This window comes from Anabrus simplex, chromosome 2 (assembly GCF_040414725.1).
Source record: "Anabrus simplex isolate iqAnaSimp1 chromosome 2, ASM4041472v1, whole genome shotgun sequence".
Lineage (NCBI taxonomy): Eukaryota > Metazoa > Arthropoda > Insecta > Orthoptera > Tettigoniidae > Anabrus > Anabrus simplex.
This window is the reverse complement of record NC_090266.1, coordinates 955,026,090-955,051,373: the sequence shown is the minus strand read 5'-3', so window position 1 is coordinate 955,051,373 and position 25,284 is coordinate 955,026,090. Positions and strand designations below refer to the sequence as shown.

Below are 25,284 nucleotides of genomic sequence, written 5' to 3'. Positions count from 1 at the left end.
AAGTCAGATAGATTTTTCTGCCGCCAATGTAGTGAACTGAGATTTTCCGACTCATCTGGTACTCCTAGGAAACAGATTAGTAAAAGGGCATAGTTCTTGCCCTGAGACTCTCCACTATTCGACACCCCACCCACTCCAAAAAAAAAAAAGACGAAGAGTGTTCACGAATCATGGCTGTCTGCGTCCTGGTCATTCCAGCTCTGGAACTTTGGACTGTTAGATCGGCACCGTAGTACTGTTGATATACAATAATAAAGTTTTATTATGAATCCACCCGTTCAATACAATATAATGTTGTTACATTTAAAATAACTTCATTAGTTAAAAAGTTATATATGGGACATGTTTCGCTCCCTTATAGAGCATCATCAGCCAAATCTGAATCTCAAATAATTGTTATTTACGTAAATAAAGACTTAAGAACTATTAGAACATTTTTGACAAACTTAAAACTTATTCTATTAGAAAATCATAAAATATAAAATCTTTGTATACATGGCTTAATTACATGTGCTTAATAGGAAGATACATTAAAATTATTGAAGAGAGAGTACTAAAATATAAAATAAATAATATATATATCATGTCCAAAATCCTAGAAAGACGTGAAGATCAATCTTAGGAGCTAAAATTTGAGGATTTTCTTAGCAATGAGATCTGGTAAAAAAGATATTTATCCCTTGTGGATAAGAGTCTATAAAGATTCAAATTTATCGTCAATTTGATGATTGAACTTATAACAGGACAAATGTTGGTCTTCAAGAAATTTAAATGCTTGTTGTCATGTGACCTCGGCAAATGCTGTTGAAAAGATATGTTCTTATAGATGTCAATGACCGTTCGTTGAACTAATGGATTTGATAAGGTGATTGAAAGGGACGTAAATCAACGTTATATTGAAAGCTGCTGCTTGGTTTATTCAACATTCAACAAGATAAACCAAGCAGCAGCTTTCAATATAACGTTGATTTACGTCCCTTTCAATCACCTTATCAAATCCATTAGTTCAACGAACGGTCATTGACATCTATAAGAACATATCTTTTCAACGGCATTTGCCGAGGTCACATGACAACAAGCATTTAAATTTCTTGAAGACCAACATTTGTCCTGTTATAAGTTCAATCATCAAATTGACGATAAATTTGAATCTTTATAGACTCTTATCCACAAGGGATAAATATCTTTTTTACCAGATCTCATTGCTAAGAAAATCCTCAAATTTTAGCTCCTAAGATTGATCTTCACGTCTTTCTAGGATTTTGGACATGATATATATATTATTTATTTTATATTTTAGTACTCTCTCTTCAATAATTTTAATGTATCTTCCTATTAAGCACATGTAATTAAGCCATGTATACAAAGATTTTATATTTTATGATTTTCTAATAGAATAAGTTTTAAGTTTGTCAAAAATGTTCTAATAGTTCTTAAGTCTTTATTTACGTAAATAACAATTATTTGAGATTCAGATTTGGCTGATGATGCTCTATAAGGGAGCGAAACATGTCCCATATATAACTTTTTAACTAATGAAGTTATTTTAAATGTAACAACATTATATTGTATTGAACGGGTGGATTCATAATAAAACTTTATTATTGTATATCAACAGATTTCAATACGGATTAAAACATGAGATTAGTCACTTGCAACCGTAGTACTGTTCGTTAAAAATGAGAAAATGTGTGGTTTTTCATTTGATCGAGTATTTCATGTGAAATTATTCCTACTGACGTCATTGTAATGACCTATGTTCATTTCCGTTGGGAAAACCACTAAGACAGTCTTTCTGAGGATGTAAAAACGCAGGTGGAATGTGAGTGTCTGCCATTATAATGCAATTCGCCAACCTGATTATGAGTGATGGTAGGCAAGCGGGCCTATCGTTACAATGAAAATTCCCTAACGCAGTCTTCAAGTGAGAAAAGACGTTTGGTGATTTCTCTGTCGCGTTTCCAAGGTAACGTTAAGAACTATGCAATTTAATACAGTCTTGCTCACAACGTGTACTCTACCTAACCTACAATTCTGTATACAATGTACAATTCCATAGCGAAGCACGGGTATATCAGCTAGTCTATTATATTTCAAAGCATTAAGATGTTCAGTATATCTAACCCTGAAACTACGCCCAGTTTGCCCAACATACCTGCAGTCACAGTCATTGCATCGAAACTTATACACACCTGACTTGAAGTAGGGATTACTTCTATTAATTTCTGTTGTGTTATATAATACTTCTGCGCTTCTGTTATCCGTTCTGAATGAGATCTTAATGTTCCGCTTCTTAAAAATATTCGTGACCTTACAAACATCTTTATTGAATGTAAATACTGAAAAAGCTTTTTGTTTTGGTTTATCTTTAATCAAAGTGGTGCGAAGGTGATACTTAAACTCATTAATTATATGCTCTATAGAGTCCTCTTTAAAGCTATTAGCCTTGGCCGTTAACCGGATGATATTCCGTTCTTTGTTCAAACTGTACTTAGAGACATAGTTACCTTGTACTTAGAGACATAGTTACCCTGAAGGCCCGATCCACCAGGCCATTGTAAGTCACGTATTTATGGGACTGTGGGTGCGTCGAATCTTGCCTTATCGTGATGGCTGTCTGTGTAGGCTTTCTATAAATAATGAATGAAAACTAGGTGGTGTGACTATTAATCTTCAGGTCCAAGAAATTTACTTTTTCCTTTCGGATTCCAGAGTGAACTTTATGTGTGTGTATCTTATTAAGATTATCAAGAGTGTTGCCCGTATTTATAGACATGCATAGGCTTTTGGGCTTATGCCGTGTCAAGAAAATAAGGTGAAATTCTTAACGTTTCGCAGAAAACTGTGCTCTGTATCCTCAGAAGAAATCTCGACAGACCACGAGAAAGGCTTTTTAAACAATGACACTTTGAGATTTGGACGTTATAATAGAAGTGGAAATGGTACGTTCATTCGCCACCAGATGGCCCCCAGGACGTGGCACAACGCTAGCGTTCAAAGCAGAAGCTGATCGAACCATCACAATCAGACTAAGTGGTTCACATAACGTGTTTGCGTAACATATGACATAGACAGGTGTATGATAAAGACACAAGCCTGGAATGAAACATCTGGCAACGAGGAACGTATGAATTTGGAAAACACCGAGACGAAATAACAATAGTGAAGGACAGGGAAGGGAACTACCTACGTAAATTCTTAATGGCTGGCAACCAGGTATTACTTAATTGATAGCCGGTGTACCTGTTGAAATTGTTAGGATTTTTACGTATTTCCACAGCTTCCCATATAATCCTGGACCTGTAGTGTCTAGTGTGGGTAAGAGCTCGAGCATTTTGGAACATGACATCATGACCCGACGATAGAGCGTGTTCAGCTATTGCCGATTTGTCTGGTTGGTTGAGAGGAATATTAAGTTCATGTTCTTTGATACGGGTACCAATGGACCGGCATGTTTGGCCGATGTATACCTTACCACACGTACAGGGAATTACGTATACCCCAGGATGTTAAAGGGGTACAATTTGTCCTCGGTTTTACTCAGACTGTGAGCAATTTTAGTGGCCGTGCCAAACACGGTTTTTATATTGTGTTTGCAGAGGACCTTGGCAATACGATCTGTGGTGTTGTGAATGTAAGGCAAGTAGGCAGTTCCCTTGACTGCTTCCTTCTGTGAGATTTGCTTGTATGTAGGGCCCTATGAATCTAAAAATCGCTGTAACCATTACCCCTGAACGCGACTTTGAGCGTGTCCATCTCCACCTGGATATGTGATAGCTCACAAATTCGTCTCGCCCTTTTGGCGAGTGTCCTGAGAATGCCTTGTTTTTGTGCTGGATGGTGGTGAGAACCTGCGTGAAGATAGCGATTTGTGTGGGTAGGTTTACACAGACGGTATATCCTAAGGAGCCGTCTGGTTTCTTTCTTATCAGAACATCCAAGAAAAGAAGGCATCCGTCCGACTCCGATTTCATAGTGAATTTTATTGACGGATGTTGCTGACTTAGGTGGTTTAGAAATATATGAAGTTTCTCAGGACCTTCTGTCCAGACTACAAATGCAATACCTCCACCATATCATAGGCTTGATGGGCGCCGAAGCAATAGCCTCTTCCTCAAAACGCTCCATAAAGAAATTAGCCACTACGGGCGAAAGTGGACTTCCCATGGCCACTCCGTCTGCCTGTTCATAAAAAATTCAACCAGTATCATTTAGGCAGAAATCAAAATTCCTCCGTCTAGCTCAGAAACAAGCGGTCTCTCGCATGAACCCGGATGCTAGTAATACTGTCGTCAATCTTTCCAAGAAATCCTTGGACAAGAACCAAATGGCACTTCTAGCTGGGGGTCTTAATTTCGCTGTCGCTCCCTCTAAAATTCCCACTGAGGAGTTAATTACTTCTGTTGAGGCAGCCATTCACAAACTACCTACAAATGAGGCTGAGGAGTTAAGACAGAAATGTGTGAATCTCATAAGGTCCAATGTTGTACCCGCGCCCAATTTAACAAGAGGTGAAAGGAGAGCTCTGAAGGAACATAGAGATGATTCTGAACTGACCATTCTCTCAGCTGATAAGGTTAATGCGACAGTGGTTATGGACACTGGCGAGTATAAGAATAAGATCTTCGCTATATTGTCAGAGCCTGTTTACAAACTGAGCTCACGTGACCCAGCAATAGCTGAGCACGCTCTATCGTCGAGGCATGATGTCACGTTCCAAGATACTCGAGCTCTTACCCACACTAGACACTACAGGTCCAGGATTATATGGGAAGCTGTGGAAATGCGTAGAAATCCCAACAATTTCAACAGTTAAGTAATACCTGGTTACCAGCCATTAAAAATTTACGTAGGTAGTCCCCTTCCCTGCCCCCTTCACTACTGTTATTTCATCTCAGTGTTTTTCCAAATTCGTACGTTCCTCGTCGCCAAACGTTTCATTCCAGGTTTGTGTCAATATCTTCCATCTGTCTATGTCATATGTTACTCAAACTCGTTATACGAACCGTTTAATCTGACTGTAATGGTTCGCTCAGCTTCCGCTTCAAACGCTAGCATTATGCCACGTCCTGGGGGCCATCTGGTGGCGAATGAACGTACCATTTCCACTTCTATTATAACGTCCAAATTTAAAGGGTCATTGTTTAAGAAGCCTTTCTCGTTTTCAGTCGAGATTTCTTTTGAGGACGCAGAGCACAGTTTTTTGCAAAACGTTAAGAATTTCACCTTATTTTCTTGACATGGCATAAGCCCAAAAGCCTCTACAGCATCATGTCTAGAAAGACTTATTCTCATAAAAGGACCTAAACACAACTCGCCGAATTTTAATCAAGCCAAAGTAGCCAAACTTGCCATAAAAGCAGAAGTTGCAGTCGGAAAATTGCCAAATGAATTGCAGGACGAGGTAAGAATAGACATAAAAAGACTACTTAATATTTTTCATTAATAATAGTAATACTACTCTTGTCATCTCTAAGGATTCCCTTACGGAAATGAAGCATATTTTGGGACTTGAAAAGAAGATTCAAGATGAAGAAGTCATTGTTACAAAGGCCAACAAGGGCAACGCAACAGTAGTTAAGCATAAATCGGATTATATTCATAAGACCAAAAGTTTTTTTAAAATAACAACGCCTTTTCAGTTATTAAGAAAGACCCGACGCAGTCGCTTCAAAGACAATTAAAACAGACACTAAAGAATTCTTCCTTTCTCTTTAATGAACTCGAAAAACAAAAAGTGATAAACATGAATCCTGGCCACCCAACCGCAAAAGCACTGCCGGGAGTCCACAAGGCCGGTGTCCCCATTAGACCCATTATAAGCTATAGACCCAGCCCTCTTTATTAATTGGCACAGTACATCCAGAAATGTTTTAGACAACATTACAGGTTTACTGCAAACAAATCTATAAAGAATTCCACAAAACTGATCAATGAATTAAATAAATTTGGATTACAGGCCCACTGCACCATACATTCATTCAATATTGTTAATATGTTTCCAAGTATTAAAACCAGTGAATTACTTCCCATTATCAATAAGAATTTGAAGACATATAGTCACTTGAAATGTTCTGGAAATTTTCTTTCGTCAGCACCCCCCCCCCCCCCCCCCCCCCCCGACCCTTCCTTCACTATCGCTTCATAGGCAATTCTCCCTGCTTATCCCTACTGCCCCTCCTCAACGCCTCTCTACTGTACGCACATGACACAAGCAAGCCACCACTCATTGTGCTACAGCTGCCACGTTAGGTCTACGGCCGTTTGAGGTGAGTCCTACAAATAAGCTTAACAACTGATAGGATTTATATCTTACCTTCCTTCGTTAATTTTGGGTTTTTCATCACGTGCAGGTTTCCGACATTGAACTGAGAAACAGAGTCCATGTTAACATCTTTGGGACACATTTGTAAGTTTCCACCTTATCAGGTTACACGCAACAGCACAGCCAAGCATAGTAAACATTCTGCTACAGGAATCAAGTTTTAGAGGATAGCACATTTTAGTACGTAATATAAATGAATGCAAGCACAACAAGGTTTTGGTGTAATTTAGTTTTATTAATGTAATATAAGTTGGAACTGAACAATTTAGTGTTTTAACACCAACAAATTTGAATGTATAGTTTTAAATCAGTCAGTATATTCATCCTTGAAGGCCAGTGCTATAGAACTGTCACATATGGTGTTAAAAATAAAAGGAATAATTATACAAAGTAAACAAGAAACAAGATCGAACTCAGTACCCCAAGATGAAAAACTTTGAAGGCACACAAACCTTATTTCTTTTTCTTCAGGTTGTTTTTAATTGTGACATTTGACCCACAAGTTTGTGAAGTTGTAGAAATATGAGACAATACCTTTGCATTTTCTCTAAATATATATTTTAATATAAGGTCTATAGGATTTAGTTGTACAAAAATGTTGATGTATATTTTATATTAATTGCCAAAACTAGTACTGCTAAATAAAGTTAATATGCTGTAATACATTCAGGCAACATTGTTTTGTATTGAATAGGTGGAACCTCTAAAAACTTTATAAGTATTTGTAATCTCTGTTCAATATGGATAAAATAAAACATTAAATTTCTTATGCTAAATTTAAAAGTGAAGTTTCTATTTGTTTTTAATTTTTTTATTGTTAAGTGCTCTTTTATTCTATAGACTGTGTTTTTATCTTTGAGGAGTATTTTTCATTATTTTAAATCCATAATAGTTTTCCTCATTATAATTTTTCTAATCCTAGTCAGAGGGTTAATTATGACTTTTAATCCATTATGTCTCATCTCATACAATTAGAGGTCGATGACCTAGATGTTAGGCCGCTTTAAACAAGCATCATCATCACCACCATAATCACACTAGGGAATGAAATGGCAAAAGAATGCAGAAAGAGTATGTCAACTCAGTGTTTTTATTCTTGCTAATTAGGGGACCTCTAGTGGTAAAAGATGTACAGAGGTCGACGCCACGAACAAATAAGAAGACCTCTATCATTACAAGCAGGTGATTTATATGAAGAATCTCGTTTTTCAGGGAATGTTCAACAGTTATTTTATTAAACTGTAAGTACAATTTGTTTAGGAAACATAACTAAAGTCAACATGAGGTACTCCATTATTTTACATTATTCAAAAATACACTATTAAGTTACGAAATGAAGCATTTGTAACATTCTTCAATCAAATCCCACAGAAGAAAAGCACTGAAAAATCCAGGCGAGGCATTTTACACTTTTTATTACACATTCAGTACACCAGATTATTGTAAGATACACTCGCCAACAAAACTGTGACTCATTCATTTAAAAATCTCTGAAATTATTCCGCACTTCAAAAACTTCAGCTGGAGCTGCGTTGTTCCTTCTTGACAGGGTAGCTCTTGGAAGTATGCCTTCGTAGTACAAGTATTCAAGCCCTCTATATCAATAATCGCATTATACAAAATACAAGCAGCCGTAACTATAAATTCTGCTGTTTTGAATTTTCTACTACAACTGAATGGTGCCAGCAGTGTGTGCACAAAACTGCTGCAGGGTAAAAGCTCCATGGCAAGCAGCCTGGCTATAGTCAGCAGCGAGGTGCTAGGGCAAGCATCCATGTGCCAGCAGCGAAGCTGCAGCATAAACGTACCCTTAGAAGAAATCTGTACTGGAGTATAATTACGGAGGAAGGATGTTTGAATAAGAGAAAACAAGATGAAGTACCATAGAAGCCTAGAGCTTGCTGCATCTGGAGAAGAGGAAATGATGACAATGACAACAATCATTCTAATCATAAAATCTGGTAGTTATTTAGTACAGCACAGTGCCTAAAAATCTAATGTTGAATAAGCATATTTCAGGGGTAAGCAACAATTTTAAAGGAACCTAGGACAAACGTTAAACTCATCTTGTGCAGGGAAATTCCCATCACGTGAACCTTAATTCTTGTTTTCCTTCCAATCATAAATATGTAACTTCTTAATCAAAAGCACAAATAAAATTTTCTATCATTCCTATTACTTTTGATCCTCAAGGTACATTCTATGAACAAATAAAGTGCAAAATCCTCATCTGCAGCTAGCATTGCAGCCTTACCTAATTCTATCTCCGTAAATATGAAGTAGGATCCAAAGGTTTGAGAACTGCGAGCACTCAGAAAATCAAAAGCATGCAGTTACAGAATCAGAAATGCCTCCTACTATCCTTCCTTTCCATTATCAGAATGGTATGTATGTATGTATGTATGTATGTATGTATGTATGTATGTATGTATGTGTATATAGATACTTTAAGGCAGAAACAGGTTCCAAGAAGGATATTCCAGGAATCATTAATGAACAAGGAGTGTGTATGAGAGGATCTTCAAAATGCAGAAGTATTTAAAGATTGTTGGTTACAAGGATAATGTCCAGATAGAGGAGATGACTAATGCTAAAGAAGTATTAAAATTCACCTATGACAACAATGACATTTACAGTACGCTACAAAAGTTGAAAACTAGAAAAGCAGCTGCAATTGACAAGGATTTGGGAGCTATACTAAAGACAATGGGTTGGGATATAATACCATATCTGAAGTACTTATTTGATTATTGTTTGCATGAAGGAGCTATACCAAATGAATGGAGTGTTGCTATAGTAGCCCCTGTGTATAAAGGAAAGGGTGGTAGACATAAAGCTGAAAATTACAGGCCGGTCAGTTTGACATGCACTGCATGTAAGCTTTGGAAAAGCATTCTTTCTGATTATATTATACATGTTTGCAAAATTAATAACGGGGTTGATAGAAGGTAGTTTGGGTTTAGGAAAGGTTATTCCACTGAAGATCAACTTGTAGGATTCCAGCAAGATATAGCAGATATCCTGGATTCAGGAGGTCAGATGGACTGTATCGTGATTGACCTATCTAAGGCATTTGATAGGGTAGATCATGGGAGACTACTGGCAAAAATGAGTGCAATTGGACTTGACAAAAGAGTGACTGAATGGGTGGCTAAGTTTATAGAATATAGAACACAGAGAATTAAAGTAGGCGAAGCTTCATGTGTCCCTGTAATAATTAAGAGGGGAATTCCTCAAGGCAGTATTATTGGACCTTTATGTTTTCTTATATATATCAATGATATGTGTAAAGAAGAGGAATCAGAGATAAGGCTTTTTGCAGATGATGTTATTCTGTACAGAGTAATAAATAAGTTACAAGATTGTGACAACTGCAAAATAACCTCGATAATGTTGAGATGGACAGTAGGCAATGGTATGATAAACGGGGTTAAAAGTCAGGCTGTGAGTTTCACAAATAGGAAAAGTCCAATCAGTTTTATTTACTGTGTTGAGGGAGTGAATGTTCCCTTTGGGGATCATTCTAAGTACCTAGGTCTAAATATAAGGAAAGATCTTCATTGGGGTAATCACATAAATATGATTGTAAATAAAGGGTACAGATCTCTGCACATGGTTATGAGGGTATTTAGGGGTTGTAGTAAGGATGTAAAGGAGAGGGCATGTAAGTCTCTGGTAAGACCCGAACTAGAGTATGGTTCCAGTGTAAGGGACTTTCACCAGGATTACTTGATTCAAGAACTGGAAACAATCCAAAGAAAAGCAGCTCGATTTGTTCTTGGGTGATTTCTGAAAAAAGAGTAGCGTTACAAAAATGTTGCAAAGTTTGGGCTGGGAAGACTTGGGAGAAAGGAGACAAGCTGCTCGACTATGTGGCATGTAGATGTTGATTCAACAGAGAATCTGAAATATTTGTCCCGAATGAGTAAATTTATAATACCAATATAAATGGTCCGTTATTGGACATTATAAATTTTCCAGCCAACTCAATCCTGGTTGCCAGCGTTTCGTCCTCCTGTGCTAGGTTGGGCTCATCAGTTGGTACCTAGCACACCTATCAAGACGCTGGCTAGTGCATACCGTGGAGGCCACAGCGTAGGCTACTTGGAGCCACCGGCGGTCAGATTCTCTATTGAATCAACATCTATATCATCTGATAGCCAAGCAGGCATCAAGTCTCTCATTGTGCATTGGCACTGCCGGTGGCAACCAGGAATGAGTTAGCTGGAAAATTTATAATGTCCAATAGCGGACCATTTATATAGGTATTATGTGATATGTATTAAATAACACTTGAAAGTTTTATTATTCATCCACCTATTCAATAAAATACAATTTTAAAAATTAGGACATTGTCCTTATCAAAGTTGTTAACATGAAATTAATGTATTATATGGTGCATGTTTCGCCTATCAATGAAATGTCGTATGGCTTTTAATGCCGGGATCGGCTCGCCAGGTGCAGGTCTTTCTATTTGACACTCGTAGGCGACCTGCGCGTCGCGATGAGGATGAAATGGTGATGAAGACAATACATACACCCAGCCCCCGTGCCATTGGAATTAACCAATAAGGTTAAAATCCGTGACCCAGCCGGGAATCGAACCCGGGACCCTCTGAACCGAAGGCCAGTACGCTGACCGTTCAGCCAACGAGTCGGACTCGCCTATCAATAGTAGACATCATCAGCCACATTTTTCACCTTAGGATAGATCAGGTACCTGATTGGAAATAATTTATGAATGCTGTTAAAAACTATGTCGTTTAAGTGTATTGGAGATTGTTAAACACTATTACAATATAAAATGTAATATGCTGTTATTTGACAATATTTGTGATAATATTGGAGTCTAAAAACATGATAATTATTTATTATTACAAGATATTAGAATCATTCCGTATTGACGGTTTTCACTTTACAATGGCGAAAAATGAGAGTATCCTCATATTCAATACATCATATATTCCATCACTAGACGGAGCAAACAAATTCAAACATGTTTCGGCTCGCTTGAGCCATCTTCAGTGAAAAAATTAGGGGGGTTGGAATAATTTACATAATATAAGTTGAAAAAATGCTAAAAAACATAATGAAAGAGCAAATGAAAAAACAAATAAAAGAGAGCCTGGACGGAAACAAAATTAGCACAAATATACAATATTTACATCAATATGCAGAGCAAAAAACAACTTATTGTGACAAAATTCAGTGAAACAGGTGTTAATTTAAAATAATAATTGAAACTAAAAACTGCGTTAACCTAAGAAACAAGGGAATGAGAAAACGAATGATGCAGATGGAAATGAATAATAGTGGCACATGGTGAGGTTGTGGACCTCATAGTTTACAAATTATTGGTTTAGTAAAAATAACAAAACAGTTTGAAATTGCTGTCAAAATCATCCTAGTAGAAACCCATCACATCAAATTGGTCAGGAGGAGAGCGGGAGCAAACATTTTTAAGAAACCAAGCCTGATATAACCTGCAGGCGAAAAGCTTGTGACAAGGAGAAAAAACACCAATGAAATTTAAGGTTTTAGAAATAGCAGCATTCTCAATATCTTCTCAATCTAGCGGTCCCTTTCTTCATTATTGTTTCATAATGTTGGCTGGTGTCTTGCCTTATTATAAAGGGGTCGGAAGGGCCGCGTATAAAAATTGAGAAGCTGTGTTAGGTAGAAGACAGATGCATAGTCAACTGTAAGTAATCTAGTGGAAACCGTCAATGAAGTTCTAATCTGTAATGGAAAAAAATGAGGTTGTATGAGAAACATGGGTTGATAAGTAAAAAGTGTGGAATGGTTGTGAAGAAAGCTTAAACTTACGGTGTGCAGTAGGTGGTTGTCCTCTCTAATGGGCTGGCCTTCTTAAAGTAACGGTCTTGTTCGCGTGATCGAGTCTATTGTTGGTTCGGCTGTGATTGCTAGGATTGTCATTTTTACTAAACCAATAATTTGTAAACTATGAGGTCCACAACCTCACCATGTGCTACTATTATTCATTTCCATCTGCATCATTCGTTTCCTCATTCCCTTATTTCTTAGGTTAATGCAGTTTTTAGTTTCAATTATTATTTTAAATTAATACCTGTTTCACTGAATTTTGTCGCAATAAGTTGTTTTTTGCTCGCATATTGATGTAAATATTGTATATTTGTGCTAATTTTGTTTCCGTCTAGGCTCTCTTTTGTTTGTTTTTTCATTTGCTCTTTCATTATGTTTTTTAGCATTTTTTCAACTTATATTATGTAAATTATTTCAACCCCCCTAATTTTTTCACTGAAGATGGCTCAAGCGAGCCGAAACATGTTTGAATTTGTTTGCTCTGTCTAATGACGGAATATATGATGTATTGAATATGAGGATACTCTCATTTTTCGCCATTGTAAAATGAAAACCGTCAATACGGAATGATTCTAATATCTTGTAATGGAAATGCCATCCAGGCAAAGAAGAAAGCTAACCTTTATTGCAATCTCAAAATAAAGGTCGCCAAATTAGGGCAAGACTTACGTTTTTTGAAAAAAAATACTTGATTAATGACGTAACCCCCTATTTTCTAAAATTTACCAAGAAAGCTCATAGAAACACAGCAAAAACTCGCGCGACTCAGCTTAAAACCGATAAAATCTGGATTAAAGAGGAAATCAAATTTCTCCATAAAAGTAAATCTCTCCTGAACCACAAACTATATGAAACTCATTTAGAAGTTTCCACTCTTCTTTGCCCCCTCGAATGGACGTCCTTTCAATTACACGTCTCCAACAAACTTAACCTCATTTTGTTAAAGAAACAAAACACACTTGACAAGAAATGGAATGCTCTTTCAAAAACAAAAACAATGCTTAGCAAACATAACAACTCAAATAACACAAGGCCTAATGATTTTCACCAACCTGTAGTAAACTTAAGTAAAATCATTCTTGATGCCAATGATCTTGATGTGCTGAGCAAGGGACCTAAACATAATTGGGGTAATCCTTCTAACTGTGATAATTTAATTTCCACCATAGCTGAATCTGAATTGGCCATTAATAAATTACCAATAAATATACAAGAGGAGGTCCGATATGAAGTCAAACACAAGTTATCTTCCATCCTTAATCAACAACAAACCATTAAACCCAACACAGTGCACGTAGCTAAAGTAAACAAACTAAAGAAAAAAGTGAAACAAAACAACTTAATTATAACAAAAGCCGACAAAGGAAATGCTACCGTAATCGTGGACAAAAGTGACTATGTTAATAAAGCACACACGTTTTTTGCGGACAACAACTTCATAACCTCTAAAAAAGATCCAACTAATAAAATACAAAGAGACCTAAAAACCATCATCAAGAACATTTCATTTCCGTTTAATGACCTTGAAAAATCCAAAATGATTATCATGAATCCGAAACTTCCCACAGTCAAAGCGCTACCCAAGATCCATAAAGCAGACATCCCTATAAGACCCATTATCAATTTCAGAAACAGTCTGACCTATGAAGTATCTCGATTCATTCACAAATTCCTCAAGTCACACTATCATTTTCAAGCCAACACATCAGTAAAGAACTCCTTAGAATTCTGCAATAAGATCAAACACTTTAATTTATCCAAACACCACACACTTCATTCTTTTGATATTACTAACATGTATGCTAATGTTCCCGTTAACAGCACCGTACAATTGATCAAGAACAATCTCTCCAAATTCAGCAATTTAAGTATAGGCAAAATAGATGAATTTATTCGAATTCTGGAATTTACTTTGAACAACAATTTCTTCACTTTCAATAATGTCATTTACCAACAGATAAGTCTTCCCATGGGGTCACCAGCTTCAGGAATCCTTGCAGATATCTACATTGATCATTTAAAGCATTCTCACATCGTTGGCAAGATCAATGGCATTCAACACTGGACACGCTTTGTAGATGACACCTTTGTTATTTTAGACTCCCACGTTACTAACAGCAACACAGTACTTGGATTTCTCAACTCCATTGACCCACATATAAAATTCACCATACAGTCAGAAAACAATAAAGCCCTTAATTACCTGGACTTAACCATTATGCGCAACAGTAACAACACTTTATCCTTCAATATATACAGGAAACCCACCCACACCATCAATACCATCCATCAGACCTCTGTGCACCCAGACATACATAAAAAAAGCAGCTTACAATAGCATGGTCCTCACAGCATTCTATCCCTTTATCTCGCAAGAATTACAAAAAAGAAATTAATACCATCTACAATATTGCAGAACACAATGGTTTCAATAGAACCTTCATCAGCAGAATCATCAATAGATACAAAAGCAGACCCAAGACTACCCAAGTAAAAGATTCCGCTCCTAAAGAAAAATTTTCCACATTCACGTTCAATAATAGTAGCATTTACCAAATTTCTAATATTTTCAAGAAACACAACATCAAAATAGCTTACAGAACCTCCCACACCAACCCCAAACTCATTTTCAATCCACAAACTGTCAACAATAACAATAGCAACATCAACAACAAATATTTGAACTCTGGAGTTTACAAATTAAAGTGCCAATCCTATAATTCCAGCTATATAGGTCAAACAGGCCGCAATTTTGTCATAAGATACGCCGAACATCGCAACGCTCTCAAACATAATAGTTTTTCAGCTATGACTGAACATCATAAAGCATCCAGCCACGAATACACTTCAATAGATAAAGACCTGAAGATCTTGCATTATGAGCAAAAAGGCACCTTGCTCAACGTTCTTGAGAACATCCACATCGATTTAGATCAGTTTATGAACCCCACTCACAATTTAAACGAAGTCAGCGAGAAAAAAGGACATTATACTTGAAACATTCATTCCATACATTTGTCAGAATTTCCATAACACAAACAAACCCCACCTCCATCTCCCCGACTCACCACCACTCCCCCCTCCTCACACCAGCCCTGCACCACCCCTTCCCCCTCCGCTCCTTCCATCCTAGCAAATACAGCCAAACCAACAATAGACTCGATCACGCGACCGAGACCATCACCTTGAGAAGGCCACGCCATTCGAGGTTTAGAAGTCGGCGAGTAAACTAACATCCTCTTGAAACATTCATCCCATATATTTGCCAAACAAACCCCACCTCCATCTCTCCAACTCACCACCCCTCCCTTCCTCAAACCAGCCCTGCACCTCCCCTTCCCCCTCCGCTCCTCCATCCTAGCAAACACAGCCGAACCAACAATAGACTCGATCACGCGAACGAGACCGTTACTTTGAGAAGGCCAGCCCATTAGAGAGGACAACCACCTACTGCACACCGTAAGTTTAAGCTTTCTTCACAACCATTCCACACTTTTTACTTATCAACCCATGTTTCTCATACAACCTCAATTTTTTCCATTACAGATTAGAACTTCGTTGACGGTTTCCACTAGATTACTTACAGTTGACTATGCATCTGTCTTCTACCTAACACAGCTTCTCAATTTTTATACGCGCCCCTTCCAACCCCTTTATAATAAAGCAAGACACCAGCCAACATTATGAAACAATAATGAAGAAAGGGACCGCTAGATTGAGAAAATATTGAGAATGCTGCTATTTCTAAAGTATTAAATTTCATTGGTGTTTTTTTCTCCTTGTCACAGGCTTTTCGCCTGCAGGTTATATCAGGCTTGGTTTCTCAAAAATGTTTGCTCCTGCTCTCCTCCTGACCACTTTGATGTGATGGGTTTCTACTAGGATGATTTTGACAGCCATTTCAAACTGTTTTGTCATTTTTACTAAACCAATAATTTGTAAACTATGAGGTCCACAACCTCACCATGTGCTACTATTATTTATTTCCATCTGCATCATTCGTTTTCTCATTCCCTTGTTTCTTAGGTTAACGCAGTTTTTAGTTTCAATTATTATTTTAAATTAACACCTGTTTCACTGAATTTTGTCGCAATAAGTTGTTTTTTGCTCTGCATATTGATGTAAATATTGTATATTTGTGCTAATTTTGTTTCCGTCTAGGCTCTCTTTTGTTTGTTTTTTCATTTGCTCTTTCATTATGTTTTTTAGCATTTTTTCAACTTATATTATGTTAATTATTCCAACCCCCCTAATTTTTTCACTGAAGATGGCTCAAGCGAGCCGAAACATGTTTGAATTTGTTTGCTCCGTCTAATGACGGAATATATGATGTATTGAATAGGAGGATACTCTCATTTTTCGCCATTGTAAAGTGATAATTATTTGACGATTATGACATATTAAAAGATATTACAATAGAGATAAAAATCAGAAAACACATTCCATTTAGTTGTCAGATGGCATATTGTCAAAAACTTATGGAAAGTTGAGCAATGGAAATGGTCGTTGGTTCTTGAAGTTATAAAATATAGATTTTCATTTATTTGCTTATAAATATTGGAGAATTTTCATATGGTCTGGTTCCTTTTGAGATAATAGTAGTTGGAAATGTTGGTGCCGTAGACTATATTGAAGTCTTTGTAGGCGTCATTAGACCATCTTCTTTGATGTGGTAAGAGTTTGTAATGGGTATGGCTCTTTGCTGTTGGGCGAGTTGAGGTGAGCGTATTAGTTGGAAGGGAACGTTGTTGTCATTCGGTGGTTAGCCAAAGATATGATGAGTTCTGTTATTAAAGAGTTAATTTGAAAATTTAATGAATGACCATAATTTGAATTAAGGAGCTGAATAATGCAATTTAAATGAAGAGTGTTGACACTTACCCCTTCGACCGCTGAGATGTTAGCTTGCGTTGAGAGTTTTAGAGTAACTGGCAGTCGCCGAGCTCTTACAACGTGTGTTGTATTTGTGAGGTCTTGGAGGAGGGGGTTGAGCTTGAGAAGGCGTGGCTGAGGGCCCATTCGCTGCACGTGAGGAGGAGTTGTAGGCAGTGGGAGGAGGGGAGGGGGGCGGTGTGTGTGTGTGTGTTCGATTGGTGGGTGTGTTTACTGATTTGGTGCTAAATATTTTGCAAAACTTATTATTCAGAAGGAATGGTTTTTGTAATAGAATTGAAATCTGTTCATAAAGAGGACTTTTGTTATCTATTACGTCATTTAAGTTCTTGTCTTTGTTAAAGTGTTGATCTAAGAAGATGTATAAGTTTTCTATTCTGTCATGAGCTTACCTTTTTCAATTCTTTTTAAAATTTGTAAATCCTGATCTATTGTAGTAAATTTGTAACCTGTCTCTCATGTGGTTACTCATCGCAGAGAATTTATTATGTTTTTGGGTATTATAATATTCTGCATATCTAGTTAAAAAACAGCGGCCATTTTGACCAACATAAGAAAAATTACATACTGAGCATTTGAGTCTATATATACCCGAGCATGAATATTTATTATTGGTTGAACTGATTGAGTTATGAGTAAAAAATAAATTTCATTTTGTATTCTGCGTTGTGTAAGCGATTTTTACCTCATGTTTTCTTAATGGATTGGTGATTTGATGGATTTTTGGGTTGGTATATGTGAATTTTGCAAATTTTGGTTTGTTGGGTTTTATTGGAGAAAGGTTTGTGGTTAATTTTAGTCTGACTTTACTAATGATTTTGTTGATCATATCTAGATTGAATCCGTTGAATCTGGATATTTCTTTTATGAAATCTAATTCTTTTTTTAGATTATTCAGTGAAAGAGGGATTTTTAATGCTCTGTATTCTAAACTGTAATAAGTGGCTTGTTTATGGAAATTTCGGTGCAGAGATTCGTTTTTTATAGTTATTGGAGTAAATGAAGGCTTGCGGTAAATTTGGAAATCAAATTTGTTCATAACTCGCGTGATTTTGATGTCTGGAAAATCGATTGAATTGTTGTTTTCATTTTCCTTTGTGAACTTTATATTATCGTCTGGGCCGGAGAGTGGGTCTCCCAAGCTAAGCCTTATTGCTTATATCTTTTGTTGTTGAAAGTAAAGTAATTATTGTCTAAAACAAAACTTAGTATCTTTATGAATTCGTCTATTTCAATTTTGCTTAATGCGCTGTGTTTGGAGAGGTTGTTTTTTATTATGGTGATAGTTTCGTTGACAAGTATATTTGAGTACATATTAGTGATATCAAAGGAACATAAGACGTGGCTAACCACCGAATGACAACAACGTTACCTTCCAACTAATACGCTCACCTCAACACACCCAACAGCAAAGAGCCATACCCATTACAAACTCTTACCACATCAAAGAAGATGGTCTAATGACGCCTACAAAGACTTCAATATAGCCTACGGCACCAACAATTCCAACTACTATTATCTCAAAAGGAACCAGACCATATGAAAATTCTCCAATATTTATAAGCAAATAAATGAAAATCAATATTTTATAACTTCAAGAACCAACGACCATTACCATTGCTCAACTTTCCATAAGTTTTTAACAATATGCCATCTGACAACTAAATGGAATGTGTTTTCTGATTTTTATCTCTATTGTAATATCTTTTAATCTGTCATAATCGTCAAATAATGATCATGTTTTTAAACTCCAATATTATCACAAATATTGTCAAATAACAGCATACTACATTTTATATTGTAATAGTGTTTAACAATCTCCAATACATTTAAATGACATAGTTTTTAAGAGCATTCATAAATTATTTCCAATCAGGTACCCGATCTATCCCAAGGTGAAAAATGTGGCTGATGATGCCTACTATTGATAGGCAAAACATGTACCATATAATATATTAATTTCATGTTAACAACTTTGATAAGGACAATGTCCTAATTTTTAAAATTGGATTGTATTGAATAGGTGGATGAATAATAAAACATTCAAGTGTTATTTAATACAAATATTTTCAATACGGACCCAAAAATGAATTTTATCACACGTAATATGTGGTATGTTCCGAGCTGTCAGTGGAGAGATGGCGTGGAATGATATCAGTACATGAATAAGTTTTAGTGGTGTCTTTACAAGTAGGAAAGATCACAATCTGAATATAAAGTTGGAATTCAAGAGGACAAATTGGGGCAAATATTCATTTAGAGGAAGGGGAGTTAGGGAAAGGAATAACTTACCAAGGGAGATGTTCAATAAATTTGCAATTTCTTTGCAATCATTTAAGAAAAGGCTAGGAAAACAACAGATAGGGAATCTGCCACCTGGGCAACTGCCCTAAATGCTGATCAGTAGTGACTGATTTTAATTGGTATCACCAGCAAAACAGCAGCATGCATGGACACATTCTTCAATATTTAGTTGTATTTATGCTGTGAGGTAAGAAACATGGATTTTCACGAGTAATGTGCAAACATTAAATTTTGTCAGTGCTTGGGAAAAAGCCCCTTTAGAGACTTTCGCTAATTGTGGCAATGTGTGGTGAGATCAAGAGTGTCAAAGAGAGCCAAGACACCATCACTGATAATGAACGCTCTGGTCGACCTATGATTACATGAACAAATGAAATTATTAAATGTGTTGCACAGCGAGTTCACTAGAATTTTCATTAAACTAACGAGAACAAATCCAATACTACTCTGCTATCGTTCACTATGTGTTACATTTAGTATGAAAAGCCTGTTTTCTTTAGTATTGATATTCTCCATTGGTAACAAAGAATTCCAGGTTTTCTCATGAGAATTAAATAATTTATTTAAAATGCCTAGGCAGATATATTCAATATATTATCTCATCTAGTACACTACCAGTGCACTGTGTTTGAAAAAGAAGTTTGTGCTTGTTGTTTAAAGGTGCCTAACATCGAAGGTCATCGGTTCCGTAAAGAAGTTTGTAGTGGTAAGACAATGGTGTTCTGGACAGTGTCTCAAGAATTTTTATCATACCAATTTATTACATGCCCACTGGTATGAAATGCTCGATTTTTAGACTGAGACGCCTACATTCTTTAATACACGTCAGTTCTTAGTGTACATTCTTCTATGATTTATTCAAGTCATGAAATTGGAAGAAACACCACTTTCTAAAGTATGAAATGAAGAATTTGTGTTTGAGAATCTATCAAGAGGATAACTAACAAGCTGATACTCTTGCCTCAAGAAGTGACTGATAAAAAATGAAATATACAAACTTCACTGATTTTCTGCCAGCACTTAATCCCTCCATTCAAGGTGTTTGTAGAGGGAATCTTCAGAACAGAGAAAATGTTACAGTAGGAATTCTGAAAATGGTTTTATGTGTGGACACTTAAGAGCTCCAGATGCAGAAATTTCATTACTGGATGTAAAGAACTTTTTAAAAATTTGCTTCATGTCGAACTGACACAGACAGAACTCATAGCGGCAATGCGAGAGGAAAGACCTAGGAGGGGAAGGAAGCTGCTATGCCTCGTATGAAAATAGGAAACCATGGGAAACATCTTCAGAGCTGCCGACAGTCGGGTTCGAACCAGCTATCTCATGAATGCAAGCTGATAGTCCAGTAAAATCGTCCTGAATATAGACATTTGCTGCACAAAGGTCTGGTAGTTTTTATTTTTTGATATGTTGTTAGTGTTGATCCTGTAATGTAAAATTGAAGTTTTCGAATTTGGGGCATCACTGCACGCTTTTTGGTATTGAAAAAAACTTTTTTTTTTTTTTAACCAGTTTTCAAGATATCTCCTAAACAGCTAGTCTAACAAAGAAAATCACTCATTCCAAATTAAAGTAGAGTAAATTTGCTAAAGTTTGAGCCCAAATTCAGCTCTGTAGCTTAGGTAGCAATTTAGATACAGGCTTTCAGACAATTGTGCTTTTATCAAAAAGTTGCAAAAGTTGTCATTTTTTAATAGATTTTGTTAAATATCTCCTAAACCAGGGCCTCTCAAACGCCCAAAATCTCACGCGTGCAAACAGCGGCGCAGAGTTCTTGTGCACAGTGCATCGCTCCCGCTCGGCTTGGACCAACGCTTCGTCTTCGGGGTACTCGGCTAAGCTCGGCTCAACTCAGCTCGGATTTGGAGTGCTATGGAGCAAGTGAGGAAGAGCGAGACAGGGGGAACAAGCGAGACAGCATGGGGAAGAGAGAGACAGCGCTATTGCTGCAAATCGAGGAGTGGGGGTCGCACTCTGGTCAACCAAGTGGTTGTCTTTTGCACCATGCACAGTGCATGCACCCTGAGAGGCCCTGTCCTAAACTAAGGTGTTTAGAGCAAACATCATTAGGATTTTCTAAAAGTGAGTAAATGTGTGTGTGTTTTTTACGTACGAATAAGGCAGCAGACCAGCTTGAGATCTTCCAATGGGGCTAGTGGTGGACATTATGTGTTTTTCATGTATTATATATATGCAGTTATTGGTTTCCAAGATCTGAAAGGTTCTCTATTGAAGTCCACTACAATATAAAATAGACTGATCCAAGCAATAGGAAGATGTTTACCGCTAATTTGAATGTTTCTTCTGCACACTGTGTTACATAAGAGACGTTTAATTTGGTTTCCCATTACATCAAGACACTGTATTAACATATCAACAACCGGGCGAGTTGGCCGTGCGCGTAGAGGCGCATGGCTGTGAGCTTGCATCCGGGAGATAGTAGGTTCAAATCCCACTATCGGCAGCCCTGAAAATGGTTTTCCGTGGTTTCCCATTTTCACACCAGGCAAATGCTGGGGCTGTACCTTAATTAAGGCCACGGCCGCTTCCTTCCAACTCCTAGGCCTTTCCTATCCCATCGTCGCCATAAGACCTATCTGTGTCGGCGCGACGTAAAGCCCCTAGCAAAAAAAAAAACATATCAACAAACAATTTTAAGACCTTCATGTGACTGATCTGCCATGCAAAAATATTTGGTGTTTTTATGACTCAATAGATGTACTTTCTATATATTTTAATTTGGTGGTTCATTCCACAATTTTAATGGGTCATGCATTAGTTACCCTATGGATATTTTAATTCCCTCTGTTCTTTTTTTTAATAATCTAAATATAATAATGCTTTAATACATATGCTATGTAACTGAAGACGTCCACAAGGTGGATGAATCATGAACTGATAATATCTATCAAGTGATGCCTTGTACCTGATTAAATAGTGTATTGAATTGGTGGATCATTAACAATTGTATATATTTAGTGAAGCAATAAGGAGCCAATATGAAACTTTTAGTATGTAAACCAGATCCTAACCAGTCACTGACAGCAATTTTGTCACGAACAACATCACTACCTGTAATTTTGTCACCGACAGTAGTACATCTTAATGCTGTGACCTAACTGAACTCTAATCTAACCCTGACACTAATAGAGCTTTCCAGTGAACTAGAACACAGTCACTAACAGCAGCCATCGGGGTTCATCAGTGGGGCTGAAGGCTATATGACCAACAGAAATTTTCATCCAGACGGCGTTTAGTGCAATATGTATTTGCCTGATTGATACTCATGTAAAAAACAGCGGCCATCAATGTGCTCAGTGGAGAACAGTAGATTGAGGACAGAGTGAAAGAGAAGATGCCATGATCTCAGGGTACCACAGACAACTACAGAAATTTTGCCCAAATATCAAACAATAATTCATCATATTCAATGAATTCCTGAAACAAGGGATTTCTTTCTGAATAATGCTGTAAAAGGCATTGTAATCCTATTAAAATTCCACATGAACCATCTGAAACGAAATGAAATGTCGTATGGCTTTTAATGCCGGGATATCCCAGGACGGGTTCGGCTCGCCAGGTGCAGGTCTTTCTATTTGACACCTGTAGGTGACCTGCGCGTCGTGATGAGGATGAAATGATGATGAAGACAACACATACACCCAACCCCCGTGCCATTGGAATTAACCAATTAAGGTTAAAATCCCCAACCCGACCGGGAATCGAACCCGGGACCCTCTGAACCGAAGGCCAGTACGCTGACTGTTCAGCCAACGAGTCGGACATGAACCATCGAATAACTTTCAACAATTTTTCCTTCTTTCTTTCTCCTAATCAATTTGTCACAAAGATAACAGTTGGGTAGGGTGCCTGCTGAACTTCGTTCATTACAGAGAATAATAATAATAATAATAATAATAATAATAATAATAATAATAATAATAATAATAATAATAATAATAATAATAATGTTATTGGCTTTACGTCCCACCAACTACTTTTACAGTTTTTGGAGAAGCCGGGGTGCCAGAATTTAGTCCAGTAGAAGTTCTTTTACATGTCAGTAAATCTACAGACTACCAGACAGAGCCAGGATCGAACCTGCCAAGTGAAGTCAGAAGGTTAGCACCTCAACCGTCTGAGCCACTCACCCTGGGTCATCTGAGAGAAGTATGAAATCTATAGCTACTGGTTTCCAATGAAAGTGCATGGTAGTTCTAAGTACAAATCTATAGCCACAGGCAAGAAAAATGTGCGATCACATGCTACCTATTTCGTACTATAAGCTCCAATGTTAACAGAAGGTCACTGATATGATCTCAATCCATGAAACAAACCATTCAATCCCACAGGGAATAACTTCAAATAAACAGAGGTGCAGAACAGGAATGTTAGAAACAAAGATGTAAATATAAACAAATTTAAAATTTTACAAACATATATTTTCACCCAAACAGTACAAATCAATTCATGAAACCCATATTCTGATCTATCTACCAATATTACCTCCAACACTTGTCTACATAAAGAGGACGCCATACAAATACAAAATTAACAAAATAAGAAACTTACCATCTTCACGTAGTGTTCTCCGGAACTCATCGACTAATTCCCGTGGCAAACCACAGGACGGTGGAACTTTTGACTCACAATCACGGTGACATTTATATTTACATTCCTTGCATTTCAGTCCTGGAAAAATTACATAATCTGTACCCAAGTTTATGCTTAACATACACTCACTGCCTATATAAATTTAAGTAATTCTCAGAACTGTAAGGAAAGGTCATTATTATGATATCTACAAAAGTTTTTGTGAAATAATTATACATTGCTATATTCCTACTAGCTCAATTATTCCAATTCATTTTTTTTACTTTAGATTATCAGTGTTCAAAGATTTTTAGTGAAGTTGAAAACAAAATTTTCGATAAGGATTTATAGCACACTCCACACGCAACTCAGACATTTAATCTGCAAACATTTTTTTAAAATTTGCTTTACGTTGCACCGATGCAGATAGCTCTTATGGCAACGATGGGATAGGAAAGGCCTAGGAGTAGGAAGTAAGCGACCATGGCCTTAAGGTACAGCCGGAGCATTTGTCTGGTGTGAAAATGGGAAACCATCTTCAGTTAGACAGTGGGGTTAGAACCCACCATCTCCCAAATGCAAGCTGATAGCTACGTGATCCAAGCCGTGCAGCCACTTTCTCTGTCATTTGCAAACAAAACTCTAGTGCATCCTTAAAATCAAAATCAAATCAAACCAAATCAAAATCTCAAATCCCAAGAACCACAAGGTCCATGACATTTGTAGCAAGTATCCTGGGTAGAAGTTGTTCTTGGGGGTTCACTACTGCCTTGTTAACATGCTACCATTGGCCCACAAGCCATAAACTTTATGAAGTCTCAAAAGAACAGTTTACCGAGCTCGATAGCTGCAGTCGCTTAAGTGCAGGCAGTATCCAGTATTCGGGATATAGTAGGTTCGAACCCCACTGTCGGCAGTCCTGAAAAGGGTTTTCCGTGGTTTTCCATTTTCACACCAGGCAAATGCTGGGGCTGTACCTTAATTAAGGCCACGGCCGCTTCCTTCCCACTCCTAGCCCTTTACTTTCCCATCGTCGCCTTAAGACCTATCTGTGTCGGTGCGAAGTAAAAGCAACTAACAAAAAAAGAACAGTTATTTGACTTAATAGTATACTGCACCGAAACTCTCAAACTCTGACCACAAGACCTTGCAATTTAACTCGTCACAGAGAATGTTCTGATGAGCACAGATGCAAGTCAGTTTTTTATTTTAATGATACAATAATGAATAGTGGTGTGCTGTTATGAATTTTGACAAACACACTGCAACACACTATCACTGCAACTTTATGTACTATACGTGAACCTTTTCTTGAGCCCTGA

General features: G+C 37.2%; 1 protein-coding gene across 1 annotated transcript in view; it reads right to left on the bottom strand.

Moving 5' to 3' along the window:
• ksr (kinase suppressor of ras) overlaps window positions 1-25,284 on the bottom strand; it is a 509,869-nt gene that overhangs the window by 260,777 nt on the left and 223,808 nt on the right. The window contains exon 8 of the mRNA XM_067141756.2: window positions 23,942-24,061. Coding sequence (XP_066997857.1) covers window positions 23,942-24,061 — 120 coding nt within the window. The remainder of the gene's footprint in view (window positions 1-23,941; window positions 24,062-25,284) is intronic.